This window comes from Peromyscus leucopus, chromosome 15 (assembly GCF_004664715.2).
Source record: "Peromyscus leucopus breed LL Stock chromosome 15, UCI_PerLeu_2.1, whole genome shotgun sequence".
In the NCBI taxonomy this organism is placed as follows: domain Eukaryota; kingdom Metazoa; phylum Chordata; class Mammalia; order Rodentia; family Cricetidae; genus Peromyscus; species Peromyscus leucopus.
In genome coordinates this window covers 25472804-25483641 of record NC_051076.1, presented here as the reverse complement: position 1 = coordinate 25483641, position 10838 = coordinate 25472804, and the positions used below count along the sequence as shown (strand labels likewise).

The window sequence follows — 10838 nt, the reverse complement described above, 5'->3', positions numbered from 1 at the left end:
TTCCCCCCTGTGAGTATTTGCTTGTTCCAGGAGTAATTGTTGAAAATGAATCATTGAGAAACCTTAGCCCTTTAAAAAAAATAGTTGACCATATAAATGGTCTATTTTTGAATTTTGTATTACATTGTTCTATGTTTTCATGGGCGGTAAGTAGAAGTGTTAAATGAAGCAAAGAAGAATGAGAATAAGAGGGAAAAAAAGCAAAGGCCAACAGCATTAGTGATGGAAAATTCTCCAGAGGCATTTGGACAGATTTATGAAGATGAACTTGCTAGGAATTACAGAGTGTGATAGAAGTCTGTCTTATTGATTCTGAGAATGAATAGGGAGCAATGAAAAGTATCCCCAGAGAACTACTGCACTGGTGATTTGTAGAGTCCTACTTGTCTATTTTTGTGTCCATCTCATACCATGTTGATCAGTTAGTAACTGAAGTATGATGGGTCCTAAAGTTTATAGCTCTTTTCCCAAAAGTATTTGTCATTCCATAGGCCTATGACTTTTAGATTGAGAATATATATATGCAAAATAAAATATATATATATGTATATATATATACTAGCTAGAAGATTAGATACCTTAAAATCATTGATTTTTGTTGTTGTTTTGAGACAGGATCTTTCAGAGTAGCTGAGGTTGGTTTTGAATTTATAATCCTTCAGCCTCTGCTATGAAGCGTTGAGATTATAGATCTGAGTCATGACAGGTAGTTGAATACCTTAACATTAGACAGGTCACTATGGATCTAGAAACTTGGACAGAATGAAGTATACTTTAAGGAAAGTCTACTGAAGTTTACATATAGTAGGTGCAGCTTCAGGATGCCAGCATTTGCTGACTAGAATGATGTCATGAGGTTACTGAAGACAATACAAAAGTGGAGAGTGGATGATATATATAATTTGTTTTAAAAATTATATAAAGTTTGTTATGATTTCATGATGTACAAAAGTCAAGGGAGAAGTAAGTTGGATATTTGGAAAAAATATTGTTGCTAGAAATAGATAATTGAAAGCAAAGCAATCAACAGAGAAACAGCAGAGAGATTTGAAATTGAAAGAATGGATAGAAAAAGCAAGGGCAAAGGATGGGCCAGAGAGCAGGAATGAAGTCATGGCACATGCAGAATGAAGAGATTCATGGGCAGTAACTAAATAAGCCCTGGGATGACAGAAATGTAGTGTGGTGTCATGGAAACCAAGGCTGGAGTGTGTTTCCATGAGGCAGGGTCAGATGTGTCAAGCCAAGGGACAAGAAAATGAAGAAAAACAAAGTCTGACATCTTTAGCAATGGAGCCTTCTCCAATGACATCTGAGTGAATGGTTTCATAAGCATTGAATACATGATACCAACAGGCAAAGAATTAGAAAGTGTGAGAAAGGAAGTCTATTCAGCAACTCTGGAAATAGAAACAATGAAACAGACTGTTGAAATAGTCACTGTGTATTCTCTCCTTACAGGTTTTACCTTCCTCTCTCTCCTCCCTGTCTGTCTGTCTGTCTGTCTGTTTCTACCTCTCTGTCTCTGCCCCTCTCATTCTAGGCTGTTGGCCTTGAGCTCACAATATAGCTGAGGATGACCTTAAACTTCCTATCCTTCTGCCTCTCCCTCCATGTGTACCATTGTGCCTGCTCTACACAGTTTTGGAGATTGAACCCACGTCATGCATGGTGGGCCACCAAATCTCCCTCCAGCCCATACATTCTCTCTCTTTAAGAAGAGACTAGTATTCTCTGAATCTCATTTTTATATCAAATTGTCTGTTCGGTGATTTTCAAAATAGGTATCAGCTGGGCTCCAGATATCTAGCCCATTCTCTTCCTCTCAACTGCGGAGTTTATATTCTTTTCTCTATCCCTCACATTGTGTTAAATATTCTTTTTGATTACAGTGGAGACCAATGGTTTTCCCGGTCACAGGTCTCTTCTTGACTTTCACCCCAAAGACTACTGCAATCAGCAAATAAACAGTTCTTTGACTGAGCTTTGGGAGATCAATTTTAGTGGAGTGAATGTGGTAGAACCCACTTTGTAGTTGCTCTTCTCTGAGAGTATGAGATATCTGGCATGTATTTTCTTGATGAAATCAAGTCTTCACATTTAGAATTCGACTGTAACACTGTGTAAAAAGGTTATTGGTGGCTTTGTCACTAAACGTAGCAACCGTGTTTTCAAAGTCTGTCTTCCTCAAACACCCCACACTGTTGATTCATTTTGTCTGTAAGCATCCATCTTTATGATTTTCTTGGCATGTCATTTATTGGTGTTATTCCTTGTTAAGAGTGTTTAAGTGTGGAACAGAGCACGACAGTCTCTATCCTGACCCCTTTCACTCCCTAACATCACTATATTGTGCAAGGTGAGCATGTGCTCAGAAGTCTTCTTCCACAGGAGAGTTTTCTAATGTTTATACACATAAATTCCAAAGAGGTGCATGAACATTTCCTACTTCATGGACAAATACTCTGGATGTGAACTTGATGGTCATAAAGGAGGAAAGTAGGTTTACTCTTTCATGTCAGCTATCATTATTCCTTACTTTAAAGTTAATTGCTGATGAAAGTTTTCCCTTGATGACCCTTCTTATTGCTTTTAGACACTGATAAAACAGAATGCAGAGGAAGAACTTCACTGATGTGACAGAATTTATCTTCTTGGGATTCTCTAGCTTTGGAAAACATCAAATAACCCTCTTTGTGGTTTTCCTAACCATCTACATTTTAACTCTGGCTGGCAACATCATCATCGTGACGATCACGTACATGGACCATCATCTCCACACTCCCATGTACTTTTTTCTGAGCATGTTGGCAAGTTCAGAGACTGTGTACACACTGGTTATTGTCCCAAGAATGCTTTCTAGTCTGATTTTTCACAATCTTCCCATATCTTTGGCAGGTTGTACAACCCAAATGTTCTTTTTTGTCACCCTGGCCACCACCAACAGTTTTCTGCTCACAGCAATGGGTTATGACCGTTATGTGGCCATTTGTGATCCCCTGAGATATATGGTCATCATGAGCAAAGGAATGTGTGCCTGGTTGGTTTGTGGATCTTTGGGAGCTGGTCTGGTTATGGCAGTTCTCCATGTGCCAGCCATGTTCAATTTGCCCTTCTGTGGCACAGTGGTGGAACACTTTTTCTGTGACATATACCCAGTAATGAAACTTTCTTGTGTTGATACCACTCTCAATGAGATAATAAACTATGGTGTAAGTTCATTTGTGATTTTTGTGTCCATAGGGCTGATATCCATCTCCTATGTCCTCATCATCTCTTCTATCCTTAAAATTGCCTCAGCTGAAGGCCGGAAGAAAACCTTCGCTACCTGTGCCTCTCATCTCACTGTGGTCATTGTCCATTATGGCTGTGCCTCGATTGCCTATCTCAAGCCCAAGTCAGAAAGTTCAGTAGAAAAAGATCTTCTTCTCTCTGTGACATACATCATCATCACTCCCCTGCTGAACCCTGTTGTCTACAGTCTCAGGAACAAAGAGGTCAAGGATGCTCTGTGCAGAGCTGTGGGCAGGAATGCTTCTTAGCAGATTTGAACTTTTTTGTCAGGAAATCTTCAGCCCAGTATGTCTACTCCTCAATAAGCCACGATCCACATGCTCATCAAATACAGGTCTACAGATAATAATGTCAGAGAGTAGAAATACCTTTTTTTAAATGTCTCAGTGATGACAGAAAACAAAATTTTGACTTTCAAGTCCAAGAATCATTTTCTATTGGATTAAATTTACTTCTTTATGTTTTGGATGGTTTTGGTTTGGAAACCTCTTTTGGCTTCCACTTTACATAGACTCTCAGACAGTCAAGTCCTCTATCTAGTCTGGATGTAGAGAAGAGACAAGTATAATGTAGTAGATAGGGGTCTATGGATCATAACTTGCAGGGACAAGCTTTCATTTCCTTCTTCATGCATAAGAGAGTTAAAATGTCATTTGAGAAAGGATTTGCTGAATTCTTATTGACTGAAAGATAAAGACCTTGCAGAAAAGGGACCATATTTCATTATTTAGCTATATTAACTCCTTAAATATTATTAATTTCTGTATCTATTTATTTTTTCCTGTACAATCAAAGCAAAAAGTCCTGTTCTCACAGGCTAAAGAGTAAAGAAAGCACACTGAGGAAACGTCTCTGTACCTGTTTTCACAATGGCTGTTTTCAGCCTATGGAAATGTTTGTTTTTAGTATATAGCAGCTGAAATGAAATTGAAGTTACTTTCTTAGATATTGGTTGTGCTGATTCCAGAGTTCAAGTTAAATGCTGTTATGTTTCCTTCTTGAGGCACACTGTGCAAACTCCATATTTCTCCCGGTATTTCTATTAAAATCACCAGGATCATTGTATATTATTTTAATTCTCAATAGGGAGCAATTGGGTGATATTTTGTGTTGTAGATAGTCTCACTTGAATTTGTTTGTCTCTACTCAGAAAAGAGCTGGAATATTTTCCAAGACACAAAGATGAGAAAACAACTGTGTATTACCAACTTTGTGATACTCACAGTTAATATATATATATATATATATATATATATATATATATATATATATATATATCCAATCAATTCCTATTCCTTATTTTCCATTCTGACTCATAGAAATTGGGCTGAGCATTTTCTAGGTAGCCTGTGGCTTTCTCTGTTCTATAGATATCTACATAAGGAGGCCCAAGACTAGATGTTGAGTGTCCTCTATATAGATTATCTGTGTCAAATCATGCCAATTCAATGACATAATAGCTGATGTCAGAATTATTGATTAAAACCTCCTGGTAACCTCTTAGAAGAGGAATCTCAACCTGAGTTTCATAATTGCTTTGGGATGCTTGGGGTGTCAGAATGTTTTTGAACTCTTTTAAACAATTCACTAAATTTTCTGTATAAACATGAATTTGTTTACTCAATATATCTAAAATATTTTTATTAATTCTCTGAGAATTCCACACAATGTACTTAGATCCTATTTACTCAAAATTCCCTCTGAGCTCCACCCCGCCTCCCTATACCCCTGACTTTCTGTTTCTCTTTTGTTTTTATTTAATAACCCATCAATTCTAATTTGTGCTGTCCATATACTTTTGGGTGTGGGGCCGTCCACTAGAGTGTAGCTGATCTACCAGCAGTCATATCCTTTAAGAAAATTGATTCTCCCTTTACCAAAACCCATCAACTGTCTGTAGATCCTCAGTTAGGAAAAGAAGCTCATGAACCCCTTCCTACTTCTTGCAAGAATGCTGACTTGCTATATGTTTTGCAGGAAACCACAACTACTGTGAGTTCAGGAATACAGCTTCCAGAAGAGGTTGCTTTGCTCCAATCCTCCTTGACCTCTGACTCTTACAGTCTTCCTGCCTGCTCCTCTGTGGTGGTCCTTGGGCCTTGTGAAGAGTGTGTGATGTAGATGTCCCATTTGTTGGATGAGCAATTCCCAGACACTCATTCTCTACACTTACACCTGTTGGGAGTTTCTGCATTAACCATTATGCACTACACAAAGAGACTTCTCTGATGAGGTACAAGGGCTCCCAAAACAAGCTGCTGCCATTGGTTTTGGTTGCTCATTAGAACCTGGTGGTAAGACCCTATTACCAAAGACAGCACATACATGGGTCACAGGACATGGAGCAATCAAGTATGTACTAAGAAGCTTCCTCTCTGTTGCTTTTCTCTCATACTAATGGAAGGTCCTATACAGTCTGCTGGGGGAAAAGTCATTAACAGTCTTACCCAGTTGGGAGCTCCATTATATTTTGAAAGAGTTTGTAGTGACATAAATATCTCTTCCTTGCAAAAATAGGAGACAAATGAGACAAATTCTAATTTCCTCTTTCAGAGATTATTTGTTTCCATATCTCCTTTTGCTATTCTCAGGATGCATCATTTGATCCATCTATTTTGCTCACATGGTTATCACATTTCTTTTGGTCTAAGATGGGAGATATATGGGGATCAGGGGGTAAACATGACGTTTATTGAGGGGTTGCCATTTCTTATCCCCATTCCTTAGATGTTTGGCACCATTCCTATCCTGTCCAACACTTACCAATAAGCGAACACCCCACCAGGGTAGTTGCTTTACATGCTTTGCATGGTTTTAGACTCACTACAGGAGACAGCTGAAGTATAGCAAATGAGTGGGCAAGCCTAAGCAGCCCCAGTTCCTCCCAGTTGGATGAGTCATGGACAATGATTCATTTGTTTCTGGCTCCTATAATTTATCCACAATACCTGTATTGCTTGCTAATGTGGGGCTATTTTCATGTCTTCATTGTTTTTTCTTATAATCATCCCCCCCAATATCTTGCCATACTCATGTTCCTTTATCTTATTTTTCTCTCCTTGTGCATTACAAATATCTCTATTCATTTAGTGCCATTTTTGTTCTTTTGTTCACCAGAAAACGCCTATAATGCTATTTATATACTCTATGTACATTTCTCAAGCACTATATGCCAAGCAATTAACTGGTTCTGGGCCTACAATAATGAGTAATGCAGGAGCCATTTTTCATGTTATTCATAGTTCAATGGGGGAAGTCAGACAAAATGGCAAGAAGTACAACAACAACAAAAAAACCCTGCCAAAGCCCCATGGAAGGCATTGTGGTTTGGGTTAAGGGTATTCTTAAAAATATAAGAGCAAAATGGACAAACTTATTTAGGAGGCCAGAAAAGAATTCACAGAGAGGTAGTGTTTCGTTAATTGTGTGTGGTATTTGGGTCAACAAATGTGTGGAGGGATGATGAAGGGTGATCAAGAGATATGAAGAGTTTAAACAGTGGCACACCAGCCTGAAAAGCCTGAAGTATTAGGAAGACAGGGGCTTCACTCTCCTCTGTTGACCCACCATCGTGTTGAGTATTAGCAGGGCAAAAGTGGGTGCTTAATACATTTTCAGGAAGCTGAATGTGTGAACGCTTACTTAGTGTAAAGTCGTGTTCAAGGATTGCCATGTTAGTGAATAAGACCTGTCATGTTCCTGTCCAGCTTTTAGACTTCTCTCATCTACAGTCAACTAGAAAAAAAAAAGAACAGAGTAGAAGTAACAATCATGGGAACACACCTGAAAGTGCTTTCCGCCAGTTGTAGAACTGTTTACATTATTTACTACTTGCTCACATATGAATCCCTTAAAACTAGAAAAAAAATCATTATTTTGAAGGACCTGGGACTAACATTGGATCAATATGTTTGAAACCTAATCAGGAAAATAGCTTTGACAAACTTACAAGTAAGCACCCTGTAGCCTGAGATATAAAATCAAGAGTTAAGATATTTCATAAATGTATCTTTTAGAAAAAAGGTCATAAAAAGATTATCATGGATCTCAAAATTTCTGTGATGTGATCTGCACAACATTGATTTTGTAACTTCTCCAGAGAAAAGTTTTACTTGGTGTTTTTTACAGTCTCTGATACATTAGAGGAGAAAGTGGCTTCAGCATACCTAACAATAAGAAGAATAAGACATTTTATCAATGGGTACAGATTTCTCTGGAGAAGAGAGAGAGGAGAAGGGAGCAGGAAAGATAAAGTTAGTAAAAGACATATAAGTAGTAGGGACATGCAGAGCTTTACTTTGAAAAAGATATATGTAAAAATCATGTCAGCTTCATTGCTGCAGCTGTGTGAGAGAAGGTGTGTGTTAGGCCATTTGTGTGCTTCTGTGCACAGGGAGCTGGCATTGGGAGTTTAAATGTGATGGGCATTGATGGAAGATGTGATTTACTTGCATTATTTCATTTAATACGGTTACGATATGAAGTGTCCCTTCAAAAAGCTCATGTACTGAATGAAGTCTTGTTCTCCAGCTTCTGCTGCTATTTGGGAAGACTATAGACACTTCATGGTGATGGACACAGCAGGGAGAACTGTGTCACTGAGGCATCCCCTTGGGGGCTGTATATTCTCATGCCCACCCCGTTCTCACTGGCCACCATGAGATGAACAGTTTCGTTCTTCTGTGTCTTTCCTGCCATCATGCTGTGCCTCACCACGCCCCCCAATTAGCTAATTGATCATACACCAAGAAGCTGAGCCAAAATATATCCTTTCTCCTCTAAATTGCCAACATCAGATGTTTGCCACAGCCATGAAGGTCTACCATAAATACCATCTCTAGTATTTCTACGGCTCTTTGCTGTTCTAAAAGTCCCTTTACATTCGTGACTCAATTTGATTCCTATAACACTCCTGTAAGGTAATAAGGGAAGGTATAAGCATTCCTGATATGCTTCAATTTTGGGTCAGATAAATCCACACCTGTGGATAGTTTAAAGTTTCCCAAGATAACACAGGTCATTAGAGGTAGGAGTAAGACAAAAACAGAAGTGAGTTCTAGCTACAAATTGGCCTACCATGTATTTTATTCTTCATATTATTTTATTCATATGTGTAAGTGAACATAATCCAATAATTATAACCATAGAACAAACTATGATTAATATATAAACTTTACTTTTCACATGTTAAAGCTTCATTTCAATTAATACTGATTGTTTCTTTCTAAAATGTTGTTCCTTTCTTGGCCTTGTAACAATGTCTATCATGATCATGCTTGAATATATATTATGGACACTTGATATATTTAGTTGGAACCAAACTGAGTGTGTATCAGAGTCTTTACTTAAATAAATGACCCATATATTTTGCAATATTTTATGAACTATAACTTATAATCAAATGGATTCCAACTTTTATTTCACATCTTATTTTCATAAGTATAGCAAGCATTCTTACATTAAGTGTCAGATACTAGGCTAGGTACTAAGGATGCATAGATAAATAATATCTGTGTGCTGCTTTGAGTGGTTAGCCATCTGCTTGCAGTTCATTTTAATACAGGGTCATTAGCACTACACACATAAAGTCTAGAACTGGAAGAGAGAATGATGTAATTGTTGGTAAATTTTGTTTTTGCATATATAGGCAAGAGAAGGTTAAAGCGCAAGCATTGTGTTAAATCTAGAAGTCCTCAGATGGAGCCTACTCATAACATAAATGTATTAGGTTAATAAATCTAGACAAACTTTAGTATTCAATTAGAAAATGTGCATTATGAGAATAAACAAAAAATTGTGACCCACAGAAAAGAGGAAGCCATCTGTATAGAAGAACCTTTATATGATGTATGATAGCACTCAGAAATATTAAAACATTAAGCATGTATAGATTCAAGGACATATGGGAATATTTGCCTATAGTGAGTGAACAGTCATGGAATTTCAGTCAAAAAAGTCTAGACTTATGTTCTTGGTTGTGAGCCTAGCTTTTAACTGCTAAGTCATCTTTGTATAGCTTGATCTGCCTAAGGGGCCCCTGGCTGTAGGATCAGAATCCATCCCTGATGCATGAGCTGGCTTTTTGGAGTCTATTACCTATGGTGGGACATCTTGCACAGTCTTTTTATTAAGAATTATTTTATTCATTTTACCTACCAATCACAGATCCCCCTCTCTTCCCTCCTGCCGCCCCCCAGTTTTCCCCCAACCCACTCCCCATCCCCTTCTCTGAAAAGGTAAGGCCTCCCATGGGGAGTCAGCAGAGCCTGGTATTCAGTCCAGGCAGGTCCAATCCCCTTCCCCTGCATCAAGACTGTGCAAGGTGTCCCACCATAGGTAATTGGCTCTAAAAAAAGCCAGCTCATGCACCAGGGATGGATCCTGATCCTATTGCCAGGGAGCCCCATAAGCAGATCAAGCTACACAACTCTCTCACTTAGGCAGAGGGCCTAGTCCAGTCCCATGGAGGCTCCACAGCTATTGGTCTAAATTTCATGAGTTCCCACTAGGTTGGTTTGGTTGTCTCTGTAGTTTTCCCCATCATTATCTTAATGCCCCTTGCTCATAGAATCCCTCTTCCCTCTCTTCGACTGGCCTCCTGGAGCTTGGCCTGGTGCTTGGCTGTGATCTCTGCATTTGCTTCCATTAGTTACTGGATGAAGGCTCTATGATGATAGCTAGGGTATTCTGATCTGATTACCAGCATAAGCCATCTCAGGCACCCTCTCCACTATTGCTAGTAGTCTAAGACTGGGTCATTCTTGGGGCTTCCTCAGAACTTCCCTAGCCCCAGGTTTCTCCCTATCTCCATGATGTCTCCCTCTATCAAGGAATCAATCTACCTTAAGACCCAATGATAGCATGCTTGGGCATATACCCAAAGAATACTCAATTATACCACAAGGACACTTGCTTAACTATGTTCACAGCAGCATTATTCATAATAGTCAGAACCTGGAAACAACCTAGATGCCCCTCAACGGAAGAATGGATAAAGAAAATATGGTACATATATACAATGGAGTACTACTCAGCAGTAAAAACAATGACATCATGAAATTTGCAGGCAAATGGATGGAACTAGAAAATATCCTGAGTGAAGTAACCCAGACTCAGAAAGACAAACCTGGTATGTACTCACTCATAAGTGGATACTAGATGTAAAGCAAAGGATAACCAGACTAAAACCCATAGCTTCAGAGAAGGAGGACTCTAAGAGGGATGCATGCATCGCCCTGGGAAGGAGAAATAGATGAGATCTCCATGAGTAAACTGAGGGCGGCGGGGGCGGGGAGGAATAGAGGATAGGGGATGGGGGGTAAGAACATAAGGGAACTGGGTGGTGGAGTTGGAACAAGGATGGAGTGGAGGAGCAATGAAAAAATTTCTTAGTAAAGACAAAAAAAAGAAATCTAGACTTGAAAATTAAAGTATGTGAAATGAAAAATTTGCTAATCTACTTAACCACTTGATAACATTGTGGAATAGAGTCAAGAAACTTGAAAATAAATAAAAAAATATTAAATCTGAAGAGCGGAGAAAAA

At 38.7% G+C, this 10838-nt stretch overlaps 1 protein-coding gene across 1 annotated transcript; it reads left to right on the top strand.

Moving 5' to 3' along the window:
* Window positions 1-2516: 2516 nt before the first annotated feature.
* Window positions 2517-3620, top strand: LOC114690745 (olfactory receptor 10J5). The gene has a single exon (XM_028865630.2). It carries the CDS (start codon window positions 2613-2615, stop codon window positions 3540-3542), a length of 930 nt encoding a protein of 309 aa, XP_028721463.1. The 5' UTR covers window positions 2517-2612; the 3' UTR covers window positions 3543-3620.
* Window positions 3621-10838: the final 7218 nt, after the last annotated feature.

Excerpts from the sequence above, each read along its gene's own strand:
- LOC114690745 (XM_028865630.2), top strand. The coding sequence starts at position 2,613 with ATGCAGAGGAAGAACTTCACTGATGTGACAGAATTTATCTTCTTGGGA.